General features: G+C 49.7%; 1 protein-coding gene across 2 annotated transcripts in view; it reads left to right on the top strand.

Moving 5' to 3' along the window:
- Positions 1–18,203, top strand: part of RFT1 (RFT1 homolog) — a 46,318-nt gene extending 28,115 nt beyond the window's left edge. Inside the window, exons 11-14 of one of the 2 annotated variants that reach the window (XR_009505892.1) lie at positions 3,276–3,381; positions 8,300–8,549; positions 8,878–9,162; positions 18,066–18,203. Coding sequence is in view for 1 of the 2 variants with exons in the window: in XM_059939918.1 (XP_059795901.1) it covers positions 3,276–3,381; positions 8,300–8,549; positions 8,878–9,045 (524 nt within the window). In the remaining variant the exon portion in view is untranslated. Of the gene's footprint in view, positions 1–3,275; positions 3,382–8,299; positions 8,550–8,877; positions 9,293–18,065 lie in introns of those variants that run through there. The other variant, XM_059939918.1, reaches the window with a different exon arrangement.
- Positions 18,204–24,505: the final 6,302 nt, after the last annotated feature.

The raw sequence follows: 24,505 nt of genomic DNA, 5'->3' as shown, positions 1-24,505 counted from the left end.
AAGTCTTACTGAATCAGAAAAGAATGGGAACTTTCCATGCCTCAGCCCAACCACTTAGTTTTGAAAGTGGACCTTGCAATGCTGCTGTCCTCCGTTGCCCCAGTTGCGTGTTGGTCTTTTTCCTCACCTGTGAAGTGGACTCACCTATGACCTGAAGTGGCCTCTCAGAGGCCTCTGTGCTGCTGTCTCCAAATGTAGGACTTGGACGCACCACAGGCAGGCTTTCGTGGGGCACTGTGGTTTTGCTTTGCATTACTTGGCCCTAGCCCTGTATATAATTAGGGGCTTTGGAAGTGCTCTGAGACTTTTCTCAGAAGTCTTTCTCATACCTAGCTTTTCCATCCTAAAGAAAAATACATTCAGTGAACTTCCCTGAGATTTCTCACATTTATCTCTTAGGTGCTTCTCTCTTACCCTTTCTTTTACTTTTTTTTGTCTGGAGAAGGAAGGATTTATTATTTGCAGCAAGTAAGGAGAACACTTGCTTTCCCAAAGCAGTGTCTTCTCTTTTATTTTTTAAAATCTTTTTTTCTTCTCAATCCCCTAATATTAGTTTCCTAGGGCTGCGATAACAATGTATCACAAACTGTTCAACAGAAATTGATTGTCTCACAGTTCTGGAGGGAAGAAGTCTGAAATCCAGGTATCAGCAGGGCTGTGCTCTCTCTGACATCTCCAGAGTAAGCATCCTTCCTTGCCTCTTCTAGCTAATGGTGTTGGCCGGCAACCCTTGGCTTGGAAATGCGTTAACTCCTATCACGTGGCTGTCTTCTCCCTGTGTGTCTTCACATTGTCTTCCCTCTGTGAGTGTCTGTCTCTGTGTCCAAATTTCCCTTTTTTATAAGGACACCAGTCATAATGGATTAGGGCCCACCCTAATGACCTCATTTTAACTTGGTTATCTTTATAAAGACCCTGTTTCCAAATAGATCATACTCTAATAGATCCAGATAAATCTATTAGACTTCAAATTACTTCAGATTACTTTTGAAGGGGATATATAATTCAAGCAATACTACCACTCACTTCAATCCATAGTTTAAGGTTCCATCCACAAATTCCCCAATTCCAACCTCTTTCCCCAAAATTGACTCAAAGCGCTTCTACTTGAATCACCGTTTCATGCAGGAGTTTTGTGTCCTCCACATTGCAAAGCAGCTCACTATCCACCTTCAGATAGACTCACACATGCCGTCGGCTTTCAGTTACCAAGTGAGAGGTGCAGGTTAGGAGAGGAGCCCTGCTCCTCTCTGCCAGAGAGAGGAGGATGGAGAGAAGCAGGAAGCACACTGAGCATAGCCTCGAGCCACTGCAGGGCAGAACCTGGTCCCTGCCTCCTTTGCTGGAGTCATCCCACAGCTGGGGTGGGGGCCAGGCTACTTGCTGCAGCGACTTGGGGAATGAAATGCAACAGGATATGGTACAATGTGAACCCAAGAGAGGGCCATCAGGGCTGCCCTGTTAGTAGTCCTTTTGTCCTTTTTGATGGCTGTAAAACTATTTAGGGTCCCCATGACACAGAGATGTTTCATATTAAGCAGCTTTCATACACCATGAATAAGTTTCAGATTCCGAGACTCTGGAACTCCCCCCGCCTTTCCCTTTTCTTTTAGCAGTTAAGTTTTTTCGTTATTGAGGTCTAATTTACATAAATTAAAATGCTGTCCTCTTAAGAGCACAGTTTGGGGGCTTCCCTGGTGGCGCAGTGGTTAAGAATCCGCCTGCCAATGCAAGGGACATAGGTTCGAGCCGTGGTCCGGGAAGATCCCACATGCCGTGGAGCAACTAAGGCCGTGTGCCACAACTACTGAGCACACGTGCCACAACTACTGAAACCCGCGCGCCTAGAGCCTGTGCTCTGCAACAAGAGAAGCCACCACAATGAGAAGCGTGTGCACTGCAACGAAGAGTAGCCCCCGCTCGCTGCAACTAGAGAAAGCCCGTGTGCAGCAACGAAGACCCAATGCAGCCAAAAATAAGTAAATAAAAATTTTAAAAATGCGTTAAAAAAAAAAAGAGCACAGTTTGATGAGTTTTGACAAATATCTACACCCATGTAACCAACATCCAGATTAAGATACAGAACATTTCTCTTACCCCAGAATGTTCTCTTAGGACCCTTTCCAGTCAACTGCCCCCCTCCAACTCAGAGACAAGCACTTCTCTGATTTCTGTTACCATAGATTAGTATTGCTTTTAAAAAGAATTTCATATAAATGAAATCATACAGCATGGGCACTTTCATGTTCAGCTTCTTTCCCTCAATATAATGTTTTTGAGATTCATCCATGTTTTTACATGCATCAGTAGTTTTTTTTCTCCTTGACTGCTGAGAAGTATTTCTTTGTGTGGCCGGCCCATAGTTTGTTTATCCCTTCTCCTGTCGATGGTCACTTTGGGCTGTTAGGAATAAAACTGCCATGGATGTTTTTGTACACATGTTTTTGTGAACACGTGCATTTGTTTCTGTTGGTTGTACACCTAGGAGTAGAATTGCTGGATCATAGGTTAAGTACATGTTTATTTTTTTAGAAACTGCTTGGCTGCCTCTCAGTAATGACCTTCTTAAAAGAGGGGCTCAGGGAATTCCCTCGTGGTCCAGTGGTTAGGACTTGGCACTTTCACTGCTGAGGGCCCAGGTTCAATCCCTGTTTGGGAACTTATGTCCTGCAAGCTGTGCAGCTCGGCCAGGGGGAAAAAAAAAAGAGGGGATCCGTTTCGTTTTAAGGCTCCCGATTTTTGTTAGCAGATCTTCCCAAAGCTTGTTAGTTAGCTGTAGAACCACATCACTTTGTTTTAGGAGAAAATAACTTTGCAGGCTCTGATTCTCCCTGCAGAGTTGTGGGTGTTCTATCTCTGTAGTTTCCTGCTGCTCCTGAGCCCTGGGCTTCTTCAGGGCCTCCTCAACTGAGTTTCTCTTAGCATGCGGGGCCACTAGTGTCCCCAAGTGCTCAAACTAGCAGGCTTCTTCATGCCGATTTAAAAAGTGAGATTTGCTTGCTGGCTAGATAAGCTTTTAGTTGTTAGGCAAGAGATCTGTACATTTATTCCTAATTGTCCTTTTGTTTTTAGCTGTTTATTTTAGTCAGTACTGTAGAATGCTGGGAGTCCTTCCAGATAGTTAAGACCATAGGCTCAAGCATGCGTCTGCCCACTGATGACATCAGCAGGGCTCATGACCCAGCTCTGGTGTTCTCTGACCAACCAGCCGAAGTGAGGGAGCCCGTGGGCCTCCCGTTTGGGCTCTGGAGTCTCGGTGGGTTGTTTCCTTACAGGTCCTGTCCTGCTGCGTGCCTATTGTCTTTACGTCCTCCTGCTTGCCATCAATGGAGTGACCGAGTGTTTCACATTTGCTGCCATGAGCAAAGAGGAGGTCGACAGGTAGGTAACCTTAAAGACGCACCTCTGATTATGGCCTTCAGCCAAAATGAAGTAACTTCTTTCTTTTCATTCTGAACATGCATTTACAGAAGGCTCTTTTAGAACCAGGAGTGTGGTGCCTTCCTCAGGCACCATGCAGTAAGTCCTCCCCGCGGTAGGGCTGGGGGCAGCAACTGCTCCTCGCCTCCCTTTGTGAAGGGAGAAGCCTGGGCCCTGAAGGGTTGTGTTAGTCCAGGTTGGCAGAGGCAGGCACCAGACAAGGTCCACTCCTCCACCCACCTCCTTGCCCAATGCTGCGATGGGTTACCAAGGAGCTTCTTCAAGATGCAGATCTATAGAATCTGATTTGTAGGTCTTGCAGAATCTCAGGGATCTGTGACACCTCTCCTCAGAGAAAGGCCCAAGTGCACATACAAGTTTTGCCACATTTTTTCCCATCCATTGACCCCCAGGTCAGGACCTCTGCCCTAGAATTTCAAGCAGTAGTTTTTAACACTGGTTATGAGTCACAGTGCCCCATGGAGCTTGTTAGAAATGCAGATTCCTGTCCACCCTACTCCCACCACTCTCTCTCCTACCACGCCTACAGGCAGGCCCTGAGCATGTGAATGTTTTTTTTAAACTCCTCAGTGATTCTGACGTGAACTCCTGGTAAGAGCCTCTGACCCACACCTAGGATCATTGATCTCTTGTGTCCCAGATGCCAAAATTAGCAAGGTGGTATCTGAAGACATCACTGCAGAGTGCAGTTGAGGAGAAGGATACAACTGATAGGGACAAAGAAGAGAGAGGAAGAAGAAGAGAGAAGGGGTGGGTGTAGGTAATGGGGCAAATGGCCCTTGTTATCCCTTTGCCCCTTGAGGTCTGGGTCCCTCGGGGGTTTCATGCTGCCTCTGTAGTGCCCTGAGTGCTGTTGAAACCCCTCAGAGTCCCGGTGGGGGGGTAGGATGGGAAAAAGGTACTCAGAGAGTTGGCGAACCCTTCCTCTCATTCAGAGCAGCCTCTGTCTGCTTCCCACTGGGGCCTGTCTCACAGAGGCTTGGTGACCTTGTATGCTACACCGTAGTTGAGAACTGGAGTCTAGGGCAGTGGTCGCAGCCCAGACTGCTCAGAAGTTCTGGCCCCCTCCCATACCAGCTGAACTGGAATTTTAGGAACTTAGGCCAAGGAGTCTTTTATTACTCAGCTCCAGGAGATTGCTGATGATAGATAGCGAGGGCCTTAGGAACCGCTGGCTCAGACCAGCTTTCAAAGTGAAAACTGCATTGAACACTGTGACCCAGTGCATATTTGGGTGTGACTGAAAGGAAGCTTCCATGAAGCAACAAGTACCCCAGTTACGCACAGGACACACTGATGGTTTTTAATTCTGTTCTATTTCATTCTTTAAACTGCCATGTCATGACCCACTAAATTGATTTCCCAGCCTACTTTTAGGTCACAACCCATAGTTTTCAAATGGTGGTCTAGACATGGTTTTTACTTCAGACAGTTAAATTTATACCTATAAACCGCTTTGAGTGTATCTTTTTTTTTTTTTTTAGTGGATAAAATGTTCTCTAAGTTTAATTTTGAAGTACTGTGTTTCTACTTGAAAGGTGCTTCTAACATGAAATAATTTAAAAATATAATTTAAAACATACTAAATAAGGCACTGAGGTGTAATGGAAAGAGTTCTGGACTGAGAATCTATCTCTTTGAAGGGAATTTTGTTATAACAATTTCAGCATTAGTGTTGAGGGGGAGAATCAACACTAAGCCTGATTAAAACATTAAGAATACATATCTTGCAACAAATCATGGGGGAATATAGACAGTGGCCGGTTGCTTTGGTTTCTCTTACATTGCATTGACCCAAAGAAAGCAACTTTTTAAGTTATTTGTAGTAATGGGATCAGGACAGTATATTAAAATCTGGAAAATTGTTTTCATGGTATTAGTAGTCAACAAAGAGAAAAGACAGGGCCTTGTTCTCATCTGAAGTAACTCACTTCCCCCAAGAGTAAAATGTGTGTTCCTTTAAGCATGGTCTCCATGTTTGTATTAAACATAGCAACCCCCTTTCTGTCTGGGCCCCTGGCCCCAACCCTCAGTCCTGTCTGAACACAGGGAGCACCTGGGCTCATCACAGACCCCAGCATTTTTTCCCTCTCTATGAATTTAGCCAGACATAAAACGGTAGTAAGAATTTTTATAGTAGAATTGAGCAGCTTAGTTAAATGTTATGATTGATTTACCTTGTACATTTCAGATTCTGAATTGAAAAATATATACTGATGAAATCATGGCTTTTAGTTAACTACCTACAGGTTAATCAGTGTTTTTCTAAATAAAAATAGGGGATTTGGTTGGATGTGAAATATTAGAATGTCCATTGAACTGCAGGTTGCTTTTTTGTTAATAACCTCATAATAAATATAGCATAAAATTGATGGCTTTTACATTATGCTCCACTGAAGGATTTTTGTTGTGTTTTGTTAAGGATATCTCATTTTCTTTTGTTCATCTGACAAATACTTTTTGAGCATCTACTCTCTAACAGGCATTTCTTTAAGCTCCAGGAATTCAGCAATGAACAAAAGAGAAGAGATGCCTGCTCTCCTGGAGCTGACAGTGGGGAAGGCAGGTAGCAAACAAGTAAATAAGCAAGAAAATATTGTGCTTTGCAGAGAACTAAAACAGGGTTATGTAGTGAGAGTGGAGGCCTTTTTAGATTGGGGGGCCCCTCCAAGGAGGTGGCATTTAGGCTGAGGCCTGGATGACCAAGAAGAGTCTGCTATGCAAAGATGGGGCCGAACCTTCCAGGCAGAGGGGACAGTGATGCAGAGGCCCAAGACTGACAGCTCCTTTTTCTGACTTGTTGGCCCTTGAGTGCCCAGTGTGGAGTGGGACTCCGTAACTGTTGAATGAAGGACGAGTGCACACAAGACTGGCACCATCCTTTGCATGGTTGCCAAGGCTACAACGTATGGCTGTGCCTTGATGTTTTCAACCAGCACCCACTGGGGGATGCTTCAGTTGCTGCTGCAGTCATCTATCTTTTGATAAGCCTGATTAAATAACTTCCTGTCTATGTTAACCAAGCCTTAGAAAATAGTCATTGTCACTGACTAATTTTCCATTGATTTAAAAAGTGGCATTTTAATTTTATCTTTAAAATTCTCATTTTTTTCCTGAAGTGGATAATGTCTTTAAGGCTGTAGATTTATGAGTTCTGGAAAGTTCAGTAGCTGCAGAGCCCTCTTCTAGTGAAAAACAGTGGACTCCGTCATCATCAGCACCTCCCGAATGGCTACGTTAAAGAAGCCACACCATGGAACTTGTCCCTGCTTGAATTAGCATGAATTGCCTACCGGTTTCATTCATTGTTTCCATTCTACTTGGGGCTGGGTGAGGATGACTTTGAAAGTTTGTGAACCTGTGGCCTAAACTCCAAGCATTGGTCTTAATAAACCTTTCTGAGATCATTTCTGAAAAAAAAACTGAACAGATTACACATCTCTGCTTCTTTTTGGAAAAGAGGTCAGAGTACTGGCCCAGCCTCAGTGGCCTGTTATAAAGTTGGCCATTCTGATCATTGATTAGCAGTTAGTGAAGAAACTTCCCCTTTGAAGATGTGGGCTCTTGTAGTTCCATTACTCATTAAAAGAAACTCTCTCAACTAAGAAGCAAGTGAATTCCCTCTCTGAAATTCTGGATGAAAGCATACCTCCCCTGTTGGAGTACAGTGTGTGTGTGTGTGTGTGTGTGTGTGTGTGTTTGTGTGTGCGCGTGCACGGATGTGTGTTCTTGCTGTCCTCTCTGATGAATTATATCTCCCATAGCACCTTGGGCTTGGTCAGCCCAAGGACCAGAACCTGGGCATTTGGAGGCCACAGTGGCTTTCTTACCACCCCTCCCTCCTGTATGGAACCTGAGTGGTGGCCTCTGAGGTTTCCTAACCCAGCTGACACAGCTTGGGGATCTAAGGAGTTTGGTTCCCTCAACAACTATACACTTAGAATGCCTGCCGTGTGCTAGGCAGAAACGAGATGCTGGAGAATTTTGTTCATGGATGTACCACAAGCCTTTGGGAAGACTGTGGCAGCTATTTTATCTCTGCTGAGACTCAGTTGAGAACTGAAAACTGAAGATAACTAAGTGACGTGCTGCTCTGGAATCATAGAAGTGAAAGGAGCAGTATAACCCCTCCAGTCATAGAACCCACAGAGCTCTGGAGATGTAGAGAGCAGAGGAGGGATGTATAAGAGTCTGGGAAACCCTGAAGGTGGTCCAGGCCTTGCTCCCTCTTTCCATTTCATTATGGAAGCTGGTCACTTGCTTTGAGTGAGATCCACTGGCCAAGGTTATGGGGCTTCTGCATTTTGCAAGGGAAACGGTGTGAGGTGCTAAAGTTTAGGGGCCAGGGGTCAGGTTGGGGTGTCGGCTCATTCCTTAGGCAAATTACTTAGCCTCTCTCTGCCTGGTTTCCTCGTCCGTAAAACGGATCCAAGCTCCACAGGGAAAGGGCCGTGTGTTCATCCACCAGTGCATCCCCAGCACCCCTCACAGTACCTGTCAGAGTGCCTATTCACATGTAATTGTTACCCGTGTCATATTGTTGTGTCTCACGTTAAAGACAGGCTGAAAAGGATTTTTATGTGTTCTGATCACAGTGTCACTTAAACTAACCAGTTATTATCCTTAAACACCATAAACATGTTGAGTTGTTCATTTTCCTACTCTTCTATTCAGGGGTGAAAGGGACAGTGACATTTCCATGTTGTCCACTTAGCATTCGATGTTGTGAAAATCAGCTGGATCACGGGAACTTGAAGGTGCTTTCTGTGAATTCATGTTCACAGCCACTTTCTTTGCAGCAGCCCTGTCTTGGGACCAGGTACCCACTGCCCTGCATTGCTTGCCTCCCTCTTCCCAGGTACAATTTCACAATGCTGGCCCTCTCATCTTCGTTCCTGCTGTTAGCCTATCTCCTGACCCATTGGTGTGGCAGCGTGGGCTTCATCTTGGCCAACTGCTTCAACATGGGCATTCGGATCACACACAGCCTTTGCTTCATCCACCACTACTACCGGAAGAGCCCCCACAAGCCCCTGACCGGCCTGTTCCTGTCGCCAGTCCTCCTCGGGGCATTTGCCCTCAGTGGTGGCATCACTGCTGTTTCCGAGGTGAGGCGCCCCGCAGCCTTCACGCCACATGATTTTGCAGCATGTCCACTGTCCCTCATTCCAGGCATCCCGTTCCTGCTCTACCTGGCCCAGCTGGACGAGTACTTGCTTCCTCTTACCCGTTCCCCTAAGCTTCTGGGACAGCATCTTATGATAGAAATGACTGATCAGTGGTACCCGTGGGAACAGAGTAGGCCCTAGTACATAGCTGTCATGCCTTTACCTGACTGGAAGCTGGAGCGGTAGGGCCTCCACTCCCCCTGGCTTGCCCCAGAGAAAGGAGGTACGGCTGGGGGCCCAGGGCAGTGACAGTGGTTTCTTTCTGCAGGTGTTCCTCTGCTGTGAGCGGGGCTGGCCAGCCATGCTGTTGCACGTCGCTGTGGGGGCCCTCTGTTTGGGAGCGACTCTTGGGACAGCGTTCCTCACGGAGACCAAGCTGATCCACTTTCTTAGGACTCAGTTAGGTGTGTCGAGACTCACTGACAAAACAACGTGACCTCGCGGAAGCCTTGTGGCACCTGGACCAGCTGTGGGGCAGTTTTGTGGGTGGAACATGTTTTCTATGCAGAAGAGCCCAGTTAGGGGTCTGTAGTGGAGCGAGACCAACATACAGGTGAGTCATCAGAGCGAACCACCAGACCAAACACTTACTGTCCATTTGAGGTTTCAGACAGCAAGGAGGAGTTCCATTTTTAAGGGAAGACCAAAAAGCTTTTAAAATAGATACAATTTTTTTTTCACCATTTTGTTGTAATCAGCATTTTTCTTTTTGAATAATGTGTTAATTCTTTTTGGTTGAGATTGACCTTCAGAACTACATGTTCCAACAAACTCTATCTTGGATGATAATAGTTAATAATCTTCTGGCCCAGAAGGAGAGATGTAGCCACTTTACCCTCCACAGGAATATTTAACATATTCCATAAAAGCTGGAAGGAGACTTGATGTTATGTGATGTTGTGCACCAAACAAGAACAAGTTGGCCCTGGAGTTGTGGCTTTCCCCACGTCAACACTGTGGCCTGGTTGTTTAGCAAAGGAGAAATGTTGCTCAATGAGAAATCCAAGAAATGAAGACACAGTCTTTCAGATCACATTTCCCACAGTTAGCCAGGCAGAGTCACGTCTCTCCCCTTCATGGCTGTCCCCCACTCCCACCCCCACCCCCAGGCCAGCACATGTCTTCCCACAGCAGGGGAAAGCCGGCTCACGACCTCTGGCCTGGCCACTTGAGAGAGGAGGGCTTTGAAGGACACTGTGATCCTTCGTGATCTACTCTGAAGGGAACACCGCTTTGCAGTTGGCTGTAACTTCTCATGAGGAGATTGCACAGATGACAACTAAAGTTGAATAGAGGTGTCTTTTTTCCCATCAGAATGAAATAGGGTAAATTCTATATGGCATGTGTCACTGAATCACACCCTTCCCCCGCTGACCTGTTACTTCCAGCTCTGGTCAGTACACCGGAATTCCAGCCCCAGGACAAGACTGGCAGGCCTGTGGATCTGGTCCTTCAGGCTACAATGTGAGCCCAGGCTTGCCTCCCTGCCCTGCACCCAGCAGGTGCTGTTCTCAGGCAGCAAAGCATTCTTCTTCTTTCATTAATGTATTACTATATTAACTGATGTAATTAATGTATTAATTAATTAGATGTGATTGACCTTTGGAGCTACATGCACAGACTATATCTTGGGTGGTAATAGCTAGTAATCATCTAGCCCCGACGTCCCCAAACTTTCTATGTTTACACCCAGAGAGCAGGGAAGCTTGTATCGGATGGCAGTTTGGCTGAAATGCACACATTTAAATCGACTGGCCCAGAGCCAAAGCCAAGAGGCCAAGGATTAAGACCCACCAGTGGACCAAGACTAGGACCCAGTCACCTGGACACCTTTTTATCTATTCAAGGAGAGAATGCTTCGTGTTAATTGCAGGGAAAGTAGCTAAATGCAAGGTGTCACTGAACAATCAGAGGCCCTCCAGAATCATGGGCTTGGTCATGTTTTGTAAGGCAGGGTCAGCCTACCTCAGAAGAACTGATTGCCCCGTGGGGTAGGGTGGGTGGCACACACAGAAGGCAGCCCCCGCCCCCAAGTACTTTTTTTTTTTTTTAATAAATTTATTTATTTATTTATTTTTGGCTGAGTTGGGTCTTTGTTGCTGCACGTGGACTTTCTCTAGTTGCAGCGAGCGGGGGCTACTCTTTGTTGCGGTGCTCGGGCTTCTCATTGTGGTAGCTTCTCTCTTTTTTTTTTAATAAATTTTATTTATTTATTTATTTATTTATTTATTTATTTTGACTGTGTTGGGTCTTTGTTGCTGCGCACAGGCTTTCTCTAGTTGTGGTGAGCGGGAGCTACTCTTCGTTGCGGTGTGCAGGCTTCTCATTGCGGTGGCTTCTCTTGTTGAGGAGCACAGGCTCTAGGCACACGGGCTTCAGTAGCTGTGGCACGTGAGCTTAGTAGTTGTGGCACCCAGGCCCTAGAGCACAGGCTCAGTAGTTGTGGCACACAGGCTTAGTTGCTCCGCGGCATGTGGGATCTTCCCAGACCAGGGCTCGAACCCATGTCCCCTGCATTGGCAGGCGGATTCTTAACCACTGCGCCACCAGGAAAGGCCCCCCAAGTACTTTTTTTTGTCTTTTGAATGCACAGAAATGGGCCTCCAGCCCTCACAAGTTCCTTCTCTGCTGCCGTTGACCACCCTTCTCTCCCCTAGAACCCTGTCACCCAACCCCTGCCCACTTGACGCCAGACTCAAAGTGTGGTCCTCGCACTACCTGCCTCAGAATCACCTGGATTGCAAGTTATAAATGTAGGTTTCCAGGATCCATTCCAGACCTTTGGCCTCTGCGTCTCTGGGGCAGGACTTTGGGACCAGCTTTTTCGGCAAACTGAGGTTGGCACACCCCATTATCCTCACCAGCGTCAGTGCCCAGGGCCAGTCGTGCTCGTGTTCGCAGTGTCCATTCCCAGCTCTAGGAAGACAGCTGCCATTGCCTGAGCAGCAATGCTGACACCCCACCTCCTTGGGAGCAGGAACACCATGGCTCCCACTCTGTTCTCCAGCTTGGAGAGCCTCTGTGTCTGACAGCAAGGGCTCATGCTCATCTCGTCCCCATGCGGCCGGGCTCTGCTATCAGCACGGGGCTGCCACAGTCAGGGCCAGCGCCTCTTGAGAGATGGCCAGCTGGGACGGCCACCGGGGACTGCTTCCTGTGGCCTGCTTCCCTGTTTATAGAAAGAGGAGTCCCTGTGGCCCAGGGTTTTGGGAAGTGGGTGTTGTCCCATTACTAACGCCTGCTTCCCAGGCTCCAGCACTTGGGCAGCAGGCCCTTTGCAGCCCATGGCCTCTGCCTCTGTCCCCGCTGCTCCCTGGAGCACAGCTGGGCCCGACCACTCGCTCTGGGGCTTTCCCCCTGTTCCCCTAGAGCCACACCTGTGCCTCAGGGTGCTTGCATACATGGGTGCTGAGCTGCCCCACGTTACCCAAGAAGGGTTTTGCGGGGGGACTCACACTTGAGGCTTTAAGTGCCACTCAAAATATAGTGAGGCTACTTCTCCATGGAAACAAGTCTCTAAAGCACATCCATTTATGAAACACAGAAGCTTTTGTTGGTGAGGATAACAGCATTTCTTCTTTCTGTGCTGCTCTGGCCACATGTGTGTTGGTGTCTTCAGGTTTGGCCTGTCAGGTCCCTCCGTGAGGGGATGCTGCTGTGCTACTTAATGCTTCCTCAGCTGTGACTTCTGGCTCAGGAGATGCTGTATACTCTGCCCCACTCCCTGCCACTTACCACCTGATTCACCAGGGCACCTCCTCCCTCCTGTCTTTTTTTAAAACCATGTATTCATATTGCTAGTTTCATGTCAATTTCCCCATTTTAAAATGAATAAATTATTTTCTTCACATCTCTGTGAAGATGTTTCATACTACTTCTGCTTCCAAAAAAGAAACAAAAACTCTTAAATTTCAAAAGGAAAGTGGGCAAGTACCTTGAGTATGTGAATCATTTTTATTCCTCATCAGAACGCTTCTCCCTACGTTGACGTTACTGGACCATGATTCTGACTTTGAAAGAGGGGCTGGATTCCTGGCCCCTGCGATGGAGCTTTCTGTGTCCCAGACTGACAGGCCTGGCAGTTTATTCACTGCCTTTCCCTTCCACCCAAAGTAGTGCTTCCCATTGTTGATAGCATTTTCTCTTTCCTATCTTCTCTGTCTGGCCTGTCCTTGTCTTGGTCATGTTTTTAAAATATGCAGCCATTTTTGGCAGGTCAGAACTAATATCAGGGCAGGGAGGACAAGTGTGTGATTTTAGGCCTGTGGGTTTTAGGGAGTCCAGGGTACCCCTTCACCTTTATATCTTCCTCATTCGGGTGCTTGACTCGTGTATTTTATTTGGAAATGAGACTTCTGAGCCAGTCACATGCAGGTGGAAAGTGATTTGTTTTACTGCTGTTTACCTGAGTGAATGTCCTTAATGTTGTAAATATTTTATTGACATTTGTTAATTAACTTTCTTTTTTTTTTTTAAACAGGGTTTTTTATTTTTATTTATTTTTGGCTGCGTTGGGTCTTCGTTGTTGCGCGCGGGCTTTCTCTAGTTGAGGCAAGTGGGGGCTACTCTTCGTGGCGGTGCACAGGCTTCTCGTTGCGGTGGCTTCTCTTGTTGTGGAACGTGGGCTCTAGGCGCGAGGGTTTCAGTAGTTGTGGTGCGCGGGCTCAGTAGTTGTGGCTCGCGGCTCTAGAGCGCGGGCTCAGTAGTTGTGGCGCATGGGCTTTGTTGCTCTGTGGCATGTGGGATCTTCCCAGGCCAGGGCTCGAACCCGTGTCCCCTGCATTGGCAGGCTGATTCTTAACCAGTGTACCACCAGGGAAGCCCAAATTTCTTTTTTTTAAGATTTTTTTTTTAATTCTATTTTATTTTACTTTATTTTATTTATTTATTTTTGGCCACACTGTGTGGCATGTGGGATCATAGTTCCCCGACCAGGGATGAAACCCACGCCCCCTGCAGTGGAAGTGCAGAGTCTTAACCACTGGGCCACTGGGGAAGTCCCTAATTAACTTTCAAGGGTAGCAAGAAAGGTGTTTTATTTGAAGAGTTTGGGGGGAAAGGAAGACTCATTGATTTGCATCATCAGTCCGACCCCAATTACTGTGGCACAATCATTCCCCCTACTTAGTGTCATTCCTTCTTAACCAGAACCATCTGGGTGTATCAGAGTGAAATAGGGAAAATGGGCTCCTAATGTAGTTCAGCCTCCTTTAGGGGCCTAATGAAGGAAGTCTTATAAATACTTCTTAATTATCCTCCAGATTAATTAGCCGAAGTTGCTAGGTGCCCCTGTCCCAAAGTGCAGTCAGCTCTTGGCCTGTCAGCTTCTCCATCCTTCTGGGGTAGTATGGCTTAGAGGGAAAGTGCTAGAGGTGAGCTGTAGGGAGTTAAGTCTTTCCCTTCACGAACGGGGTCCTCACCAGAGTAGGTGCACCCAGAACCCTGTCAAGGCTGCAGCACGCTCATGGAGACCCCTCCCCATGGCTTGTCAAACCTGTTACAGTACACCCTGTCCCACATTGAGCATAACAGATATGTAAGTATGCAGGAGTTGTGGTTGGCTAACTCTCCTGGTGATATGTTCTGTAGACATTTGAACATCAGCTTTGAAGCTTCGTGTTTGGATCCAGTAAGTTTTTTTCCATCTCAGTCATTTCTGTAGGTTCCTGAGGAGTTGAAGGGCCCTGGATTCTGCGCCTATGAGGCTGAATAAACAAAGGGCCCCAGGGGGCTTGAGAAGGAGGAGAGGGGGTGCCTGGATGGCTGCCTCACCATGAGGCTAGCAGGTGCTGGGTGCTGGGGCAGCTCCTGGTTTCTGTGCTCCTCCTGGCTTCACACTGGGGTGATACCCACCTGTCCTGGGGCCCAGATGGTGGGCAGTCAGGCTGGTGGGCAATGAGAGGAGGAGTTCCCAGAAATAGGTGCTGCTCTCGGGTAGGGGTCCACGTTCTTCCAATGATGAGACAGTCTCTTTCTTTCTTTTTTTAATATTTATTTATTTATTTGGTTGCACTGGGTCTTAGTTGCGGCTCACAGGCTCCTTAGTTGCGGCTCGCTGGCTCCTTAGTTGCAGCAGGTGGGCTCCTTAGTTGTGGCATGTGAACTTTTAGTTGCGGCATGCATGTGGGATCTAGTTCCCTGACCAGGGATCGAACCCGGGCCCCCTGCATTGGGAGCATGGAGTCTTAACCACTGCGCCACCAGGGAAGTCCCGAGACAGTCTCTTTCACCACCTTTTATCTCCTGCCTGCAGTCTCTCCTCTCGGGTTTAAGCTCTGTTCTGTACGCAAAGCCCCTGAGGAGAAATGGAACTGGCCCAGGTTAGCTACTGTGGGCCATGGGTCATAAGGGAGCCAGTGGATGGGCCACCCTCGGGGCAGCTGAGTGCCCAGTTCAATCAGCTCTCACTGGGTAGGGGCTGGGCAGGGTGGCATGGTTCATCCGGAGTTGCCCCTTCAGCCTCAAAGGAGCTGCCCAAGGGCCTGTGATGTAACACCCACCTTGTGAGGGAATGTTCTAGTCTACCATTTACTTGTCTCATTACCTCCCTCCATCCAAAAATGTGTCCCTGTTGGCTCTACTGTCACAGTGTTGCCCTGGTCTGACCAATGCACTTGGCAGAGGCCACCTGGGTTCAGAGTGCTCAGTGGGAAGGGGACCTGAAAACCTGGCAACTCTCAGTCCTTTAATCTCATCCGCATCACAAACTGGGTCCTTGGAACGGGGCTCTGATGCTGTCAGCGCAGTAAACAGTGACTAATTAAGACACGACTGCATTAGTCACATTGGAGGTGACAACTGAGCAGCATGTTTCGGGTTCGTGTCTGAAAGATCCTGACACACTTTTCAATTATGTGGAACTAATAGTGTGCGGCTTCCACGCAGCCGTGTCGGGCGGGGAGGGAAGGGGAGTCTGAAATGAAAGCGTGACTCACTGTGGCTCTTCACTCGCTTCTCTGCACTGCTTTTTGAAAATCACAAAAGTTGACACCAGGGAGCGTGGCATCAGGGGGACCAGAGGGCATCTTTCAGAAGGAGAGTTATGAGACAACTCCGGGTGACACAGGAGCCTCGGTCCTTTCGGGAGGTGTGTGTTGTGAACCCCAGCGTTGACTAGCCCCAGCTTCCCCTGGGCTCGGGGCACACTCTCGTCCAGCCCTCATCAGGGACTGGCACAGCCAGGCAGGGAGAACCATGAGGACCCAGGAGAACCAAAACCCTTACCCATGAGGGAAACGGCAATGTTTTCCCCCACATGTAATCCCAACCAAACTAGGGAATGTTGCTAAAATATCTTTCCTTTTTGTTTCCCCCAGGGCATTAACACAACAATTTTATGAACAAACCAGATTAGCACAGCACATTTTTATGTTCTTGAGCTAGAGCTGAAGATTCCTTTCTTCCTCATGTGGCTTGTGAAATCCCTAAGTGGCATCTCTCCAATGACAAGACGATGTTCTTGCAGGTGTGCAGATGTCCAGCTCTGGGGGGCAATAGAAAGGATAGAGCTACTTGCATTTTTTTTTCTTTTTTCTTTAGTAAGCGGGAGTGACATCATACGGGGCTGATGGCAAGATGCCCAAGCACACTGGCCACTCATCCTTGCCTCTTTTCAGCTCTCCCTGCAGCAACCCTACAAACACATGGCTGAGAGCCAGGCTCTGGGGGAAGACCCCAGAGGTGTCCTGCCCGCGGCGTTCCTTCCATGTGCACCACCACCAGGGAAGTCCGCTTGCGTCCATGTCTGCCTTCTGAAGTACACGAACAGAGTTTTGCTTTCTGAGCGGCCCATGGTGTCACATACATGGTTATACTCCAGCCTGGCTGCCCTTTTCTAACTCAATGGGTGACCTTGAACAAGCCTCCCTCGCTCTACCACCTGTGGCGCACTGAGCACGTGCCACGTACCATCTACCTTTGGGCTCCGTTCCTCCCTCAGGTTAACAAGGGCTGGATTTGAGCTGTAGTGATAACATTGAGCCTGAGGAGATGGACGGGCCATCCAGCTCCTACTCCAACTGGAGCAGCACCCTTTTTATCTGTTTTGAAAATTAGGGGTTAGTCTAAGAATTTGCTTGAAAAAAAGGTTCTTTCTGTTAAAAACAAAAACAAAAAACCCCACGTTTTTTGAAATCCACGATTTTGAATGTTTTAAACCTCCTCGCTGACCTTCCATGACTTTTTCTCCCACAATTCCTCTCCCACCTCAGTCTTTATCTCATCTTAAAGAATTTAAGATAATTGTTTTGCACAGGCATTAGCACGCATAAGAAGTATTTGGGAGAAACAAATCTGGCCAAAAATTATGTTGCGTTACAAAGAAAAAGTTGTCTGTACCCCATGGTCCCCTGTCTGTTGGTGGCCTTGACCCCAGGTGACACCACCAAGGAGTGGGAAGGTAGCTAACTTTGGCCACTCCATCACTTTGTAATCATAGGCAGGAGATGTGCCTCTCTGTGCCTCAGTTTCCTCATCTGTCAGTAGCCCACCCCTGCATAGCCCAGGGAGGATGGAAGGAGAACAGAGGTAGGACAGGCAAATGCAGCTCTGAAAGCCTTGGAGAAAACAACCCATAGCAAGACTCCCTACATGTCCTGTGTGTGCACCTCCCTGCCCGCTTTCTCTTCTGCTCCTCACCCTCGGCCAGTCCTCTCCTGATGCTGTCCACCCCACCCCCTCCCCAGCCCAAGCTCTGTTCTCCCCACCCTCGCTCCTATTAACCCACTCAAGGCCTGTTTACGGCTGGGCCAGCAAAGGAGCGAGAAGTGAGGACATTACAAATACTGGTGATTTAACCACTTTTCTTTAGCCCTGTCACCCCCAGAAGGCACTAAACCCCAAACATGTGGCATTAGTAAACACAGGACCCATCCCTTTTCCCCTGCTTCTGCCTGGTCTGGTTCTTTGGGTGCCCTCGGGAGCCCAGCACCACCTGCTATCCAGTCTCCAACCTCTCACCTCTCCGCCCCCTGGGCCCTCGCCCCCGTCAGGTTCAGTTACTCATGCCCTTGACCCCATCACGCTCCTTTCCCTTTCTTCCAACAGCCCTATTTTCATTCTCCCTTGAGAATTAGGAAGGCAGGTTGTGTGTGGGTTCCAGAGAGGGTCTTGGAGGCAGACCCATCCCCACTTCAACCTTGAGCAAGGTAGTTAATCTCTTTGAGCCTCAGTTTACGCATCTAAAACTGGGCATTAGAGCACTTGCCTCATAGGATGTGGCAAGGATTCCATGAGAGGATGGAGGGGCACTGAGCAGGGGGTGCCCTGCACCAGCCCGTTTGCTCTGTGAGTGGAATTATAAATCTGCTGAACAGAGAGGAACTGTGGCCCCTGGGAACATTTGTTTCACACCTACCTGCTCCCTCCTTCCCACCTAAACCCAGTCCACAGACATGCATGTGGTTGAGTCTTTTTCCCTTCAGTGGCAACATTTCTTTCCCCTTTTCTTGGAGGCAGTGCTGCAGGTGAAGAGGAAACGAAAGATCCTTCTCAGCCCAGCTTGCCCGGAGGAGCTTAGAAGGTGACGACATGGGTAACGGAGACTGCCCGAGGCCTTCTGACTCTTGGCCAACTCAGGTAGGCAAGCCTGGGGAAGCAAAGCCACAGCTTCCAGGGAGAGCCAGCAAATGACCTCTTTCAGGCTCAGCCTGAGTGGCCCCCCAGAGCAAGAGGGGATGCTTCCAAAGCTTGTTAAATGATTTTCAGCAATTTCAGAAATTACCTCAACTGGTAGTTTAAATTTCCCTGTAGCCTTAGATTAAAGCAGAAAGAAGAAAGACCCCAGGTGATAGAAGAGAATGTGGCTTTGTCCAAGGAGGGCCAGCTGCTGTCAGCAGCTTCTGAAGAAAATGGAAGGGTCTGCGATGGTCCTGCCATGTGGGTGGGCGGCCATGGGCACTGGCTCCCCTGAGCTCAGCTTTAGGCCTGGGCCATGGTGGCTGTGAGGACACTCCCAAAACTACCCCCGCCACCAGCCTCGATCTCCAGTTTGCCAGTGTCCTCACCTTGAACCCACTCATCAAAGCTGATCTGAAACTTGTTGAGTTCTTCCTCCTCACCCTAAAAAAGACAACAAAAAACAACCATTGCCTCTGCCATCAGCCTCTCAGACTTAACCTCTATAAACTTCTATTTCATTTGTTGTTTTTCCTTCTCTGGACTGGGATAAAGGATGCCAGGTTCAGACCAACCAGCTTTCCCCTTCCAGAAGCAGCTGAGAGGAAGAGAAAGGCCAGAACCTAGGGTGCCCAGAGGGTTCTGTCTTGAGTGCTACTATTAAGGTGGGATTTTCCTAAGAAAGGAAGTGTGTTCTGCCCACAGTTAGGACTCAAGGAGAGCAGGGAGATACCAGACATGTCTGGGTCTGGCACCGCTCCTTGGGGAAGGAGTAAGGCTGTTGACCTTTGGTGTCTGGGTCATATCTGAGCAGTGGGGGTCCATCAGGCCTTCCTCTTGCTCCTCTTCAAAAGGAGCTGTGACCTGGGTGTGCCACAGAGCCCGGTGCTCCAGGCCTCCCCACTCCCATCAGCTTCTGTGGGCCACTCCCCTGACTCTGCAAGGTTTCTGGTTGTCTTTGCAGCTTGGGAGATGATGTTTTAGCTCCAGGGACCGGCTGTTGATACAGATAATCAACAGAGCCAGGGAGCCTGAAAATCACACTCTAATTCCAGGCCTGCCGCTGTCTGTTCGTAAGATCCTCTTCTCCATCTACAAAAGGTTCTGATCCCTACTCACTGTTGCTCTAGGACCATCGTGGGGGCCAAGAAAAAGTCACCATGCAGCACTATTTGGGGCTGAGTGGAGAGTGGGAAAGCAGGTGGGCCTGTGTGCTCCGAGGCTGGAGCCTGGGCCTGCGTTCAGACAGGGGAGCTAGACCAGAGCAGAAATCATCACAGAGTCTAAAATATCTCCGGGTATTGTTCTTCCTGGTAGCAAATGATCTTATCTCTAACAGCATTATGTATTTTAGGTATTTCTTATTTTAACTTATAAGTTGTAAATTATGAAGTATCCTGGGCAGCCAAGTGCCCTGTAGACGGTTAGAAACGCCCCATCCCGTCCATGGCCTCTTTTTACTCTGCATGTGGTGCACACATCTTGCCATGTATACACTGCCCTCTACATTGTTCTTTTTTACTACACGGTGTACCAGTTAAGTTGTCCCCAGTTTTCCCTACAATTGTAAACCACGTGGTAGAGAATATCTTGACACAGAGACCTCTTCTGCATTTTGCCCACTGATGGAGCCTGAGAGCGCTCTTGCTGTATCAGAGCAGGGCCCTGCCTCTCGGCCCCAGCCTCACCCCAGAGGAAGCCCCGGGATGGAAGGAAGCCTCTCCAGGTCACACTGTGTTAATGACCAGCCAGCCTGGAGCCCAGACCCAGGACCTGCTAGCCAGTGGGCCATACCCCTCCTTTCACATGAAAGAGGCTTTGCACAATGCCAGGCACCCAGGCCATGCTCAGCGGTAACTGTGAGATCATGGCAGCCTGTCACTGGGTCATTCAGCCGACTGTCTTTCCCACTGCAGAAGCCGGGACACTCCTGGAGGAGCAGTGGACCTTGGTGCCTCTGGTGAGCACAAGCCAGCAACGAGGATCCGACCCTCCAGGCTCCACTGCCTCCTTGGCTGCAGGTGGAGTGTGTCTGGCACAGGGAACTGCTTCCCAAGGTGTCAGGAAAGTCACTGATACCCCAGGCCTCCCCCTGGAGAATCTAACTAATTAGCCTGGCTGGATGGGGAACTTGGGAACTAAAGCTACCAGTAAACAGAAAGGAAGTGAAACCACCCTCTGCTCCTGCTCCTCCCTCGGGGTGACGTGATCTCCTCAGGGAAGTGGCTTTGGGCCTTGTTTCCCTGCCCAGAGGCATAGGGTGCAGCCGGTTAGGCTCGAGGCCTTATTTGTGCAGCCTTTCTGGGCGCTTGGTGAGCCACCGGCCCATAGGTGGAGTTCATGGTCTTGACAAGGTCACTCCAAGCTCTCAGAGCTGAGTGTGGATCCCTGCTAGGCTGTCTCCCAACTCTGCCACCCTGGACGAGTTACTCTACCTCTCCAGCCTCAGCCTGCTTTCTATCTAAACTCTACCTATTTTTATTTTCAGTTTTTCTTTTGATCAAAAAAACACATGTACATCGTTTTAAAAGATAACCCCCAAAGGGCAGGTTCTGCTCCCCTCCAAGCTTCCTTCTCCTTGGGCCATTGTTTTAGTTCTTTTCGTCATTCCTTCTTCTATTTCCCTTCATATTTCTAAGTAATCTGCATGTAATGCTATTTCTTGATTGTTTCCACTTTAGAATATTGACCTCCTCGTATGGAAAAATGAGCTCTGATGGCCACCTCCCTGCACACTTACCTTCCCATCCTCCCAGTGTTATGATTTGGGGTAAATTGATATTCATGTTCACATGGTTAAAACTATAGAAACATTGTTCTCTGCTAAACCAAGTAGTATCCTATTTCCTTTCTACTACAATCCTCAGGCTATTAATGGTCTCGTTATTTCATTTGCTTTTTAAAAAAATACTTTATGCTGTCCCCTACAAAATTATAAAACGCTGAGCAAACACTATAAAGCTCTTGGCAACATGACTAACCTCAGCAAGTATCACGGAGTCTGTGTTTTCCCTGGAGACTTTGCTCGGGGAGCCCCTCACCCCCCCTCCTCCACTCTCACGGTCCCATCTGTGGGCCCCTCCCTTCCCCAGAGGGAAAAGGCTCAGAGAAGTTAAGGAACTTTGCCCAACATCATAGCAGTAGTAAGATGGGGGCAGAGATGCGGGCCTAGCCCAGGAGATGCAGTTACAGTCAAGAGCCGCCACCCCCTCACCAGAGGATGCTGCAGCCCTGTGGGGCGGCGACCCTGTAAACAGGACCACGTGGTGGGTTTAACCTGCAGCAGGATTGCATGTGGTGGGAATTCCCTGGCAGTCCAGTGGTTAGGACGCTCATGGCACTTTCACTTCCATGGCAGAGGCCTCAGCCCTGACTGCAGAGGGCAGAGGCGGGTCTCCCTGCTCATCCTGAGTGACCCTTCCTGGTAAGTTCCCCTGCATCCACGTCCATCCCTGTCCCAGGCAGATTTGAGAACAGCCTGAGCCACAAGTCTGCCCGACAGCCAGGTCCACGCGTTTCTCTGACTGCCCATGGCTACCTCCCGTTGAACAGGCTGAACCAGCCCTCACCCAACTGCCAGGCTGACATGTGCCTCCCAGGGCCACTGGCAACCCCCTTATCACAGAGAGGCCACTCTCCCACCACCCCAGGTCTCCTTCACTGGAGGACTGAGCTCTGACCCCTGCCCCCATGCTCCGCACTGGAGGCGACTCCTTTCCTTTGCTGGTCACAGTCAGCTAAGGTGAGCTCCTGGGAAAGTGTGGTTCCGAGGGCCCCAGGGGGCCTGGTCATCCAGTTGTTCACACACAGGCAATTCCCAGCCAAGGCCGCCGAGTCCCTAAAGGCAGCGCACACCCCTGAAGGGGACAGAGAGCCTTCTGAGTCCAGAACTCTTGCTGGAAACCCCTGTGCCTCACACGGAAGAGGCCTGTGCATGGTCTGGGGCCTCTGATGACCACCATCCACCCGCCCCTGAAGCTGCACACCAGAGTGTTGTCAGACAGAGGCCAGACCGGCAGGGGATGCTGCCACTGGGCCAGGACCGCCCCTGGGACACAGGAGCTGGTGCAGGACATGTCTCGCTGGCCTCAGCCATCAGGAAGCAAGGAGTGGGCATCAGAGGCACTTGGGAAACGGAAGATGCATAGATCTCTCCAAGCAGCCACATGCCTTCTAAACAGACAGCTCACCACGATTTAATCGGCAGCTCAAGTTCAATCTGCTAAGTAGGGAAGAAGAAAGTGTGTGGTTGTCATGGCAACACCAAATTGCCCAGGACTGTTGGTCTCTCAGGTAGGAAAGGGAGGGGAGCAGAGCCCAGCCTCTGTTTCCCTGATGGGGATGTTCTGGGGAACAGGGGCCAGGCTGGACACACCTGCTTTCTTCCCACCACCCCAGCTTGCGGCTGAGGGCCTGAGCCGTGTGGTGTGGTGTAAAGGGGGCTGGCTGGCTCAGGGCCCTCACCCTGGGGTCTGGGGCCCAGGTTGCTCAGCCATGCGTGTTCCAGCCCCACATCAGAGCAACTGGGACTTGGACCCCCCTTTTCCTCTTACCCCCCAAATCCTATGACTTCCTAGCAGTGCTGTGCCCGCAGGCCTGGTCATGGGCATGTGCACAGCTGGCCTTGCTGGCCTGTCCTCTGAGTCCAGTCTGAATGACCAAGAGAACAACAGCCTCACCCAGAGAGTGCCAACCAGAGCCACATGAAGGAAGGTGTGGGGCTGATCCTTCCACTCACAAGTACACCGCACCGCCAGCCTGGCCTCCTTCTCTCCATCAGGAATGGGATGAAGCCATCTGATGGGTTGCCCCCTGTAATCTATGCCAAGCTGGGCCCAGGCCTGGGTGGGGGTGAGTGGTAGAGGAAGGGGCTGCTCAAGTGGAGGAGTTAAGCACTAGGAGCTTCGCCTGCCCTCATACCCACCTCCAAGGCCCTGCTGATCAGCTTCATGTCTATCTCTGTGGTCCCAGGGCCTGGTCCTAGGAGGTCCATGGACACTTAACGCATGAATGAATGAGTGAATAAATGAATGAATGAGTGGATGACGTATGGAGTGAGGACTAGGAGCAGAGGAACTGGAGAGGCCAGGTTGGGATGAGGAGCTTGGGGGAAGGCCTCAAAGGGAGGTGTTTGTCAGGCTCCCCATCCTCCAGTCTGCCCAGACCTGGGGCAGCTCCCATCTTCCAGAGGGACCACTGAGGTCCCTGGCAGATGTGACCCTGTCACTTGATCCCCCCTCAGAGAAGCAGGGACCCCAGGGCCCTTCCCCCAAGGCCCTTCTCACCTGGTGCCTGATGGGGACTGCCTCCCTGGGACCCCACAGACCTGACTGCTTTTACTACACGGTCTGTGGGTTCTCCCGCTGTCTAATTAGTGCTAATTGGGAGCAGGAAGTGTGTGCGTGAGTGGGGATTCGTGGGGGTATGTGTGCCTGGAGCTCGGATGTCCTTGTCAGAACCTAGAGGCTTCTTGGGACGGGCCCTTGCCCAGAGCCACGGGGTCTCTGTGGGGCCTGGGTGGGACTGACTGGGCATCGTGTGCGCTGAGTGCTTCTCTGCAGAGGCCTGTGCTGTCACTGGCCACCTCCTACCCTGGGCGCCAGCTGCCCCAGGGCCAGGCAGGCCCACTTTGTTCATGTGAATCCTCAGCGCCTGGCACAGAGCCACAGCTCTTTGCATTTCAGACTCCAGGAATGAAGGTAAGAGGCCTCCGGGGCTGGCAGGAGAGACATGGAGGGCCTGGGGGAATGACCCAGTCCCAGGCTCAGTTCATGGTTCGGTAAAGGCAAGGAAAGACTTGCTTATCTGATGGGTTCACACTTGTGCCTCCCTTGAGGGACAGAGGATGCAGAGGCTCTCCCTAGAGAGGAGGGACTTCCCCTTAGTTTTCCCTCCTTCCCCAGGTCCCCGCCTCCTTTCACTTGGGGCACAGATGGGGGTGTCCAGAAGCAAAGCAGCTTTTGTGTCAAGCCCTAGGCTAAGTTCTCAGCTCCTGTGGTGCTCCCCCCATCCATAGGCACTGGTCACAGCCTGATGACAGGCTGCAATGGGGGAAGCAGGGGTGCGGGCATGTGGGGAGCCTGGGCAGAAGCATGTGCCCCATTCCAGAGCTAAGGCTCTCCCTGCTTCCTGTATTGCTTGTATTGACCATGGTCCGTGAGTACCCTCATCCTGGGCACAGTCAGGCCTTCCTCTTAGTGGACCCAGACCCTGTGACCCTAGGACCCTAGGACCACCAAGAGCCCGGAAGTAGAGCCCTCAGGGCTCAAAGGTGCTCAGAG

Source organism: Balaenoptera ricei, chromosome 11, assembly GCF_028023285.1.
Source record: "Balaenoptera ricei isolate mBalRic1 chromosome 11, mBalRic1.hap2, whole genome shotgun sequence".
Taxonomy (NCBI): Eukaryota; Metazoa; Chordata; class Mammalia; order Artiodactyla; family Balaenopteridae; genus Balaenoptera; species Balaenoptera ricei.
The sequence above is the reverse complement of the archived record's forward strand: the minus strand, read 5'-3'. Positions and strand labels throughout refer to the sequence as shown.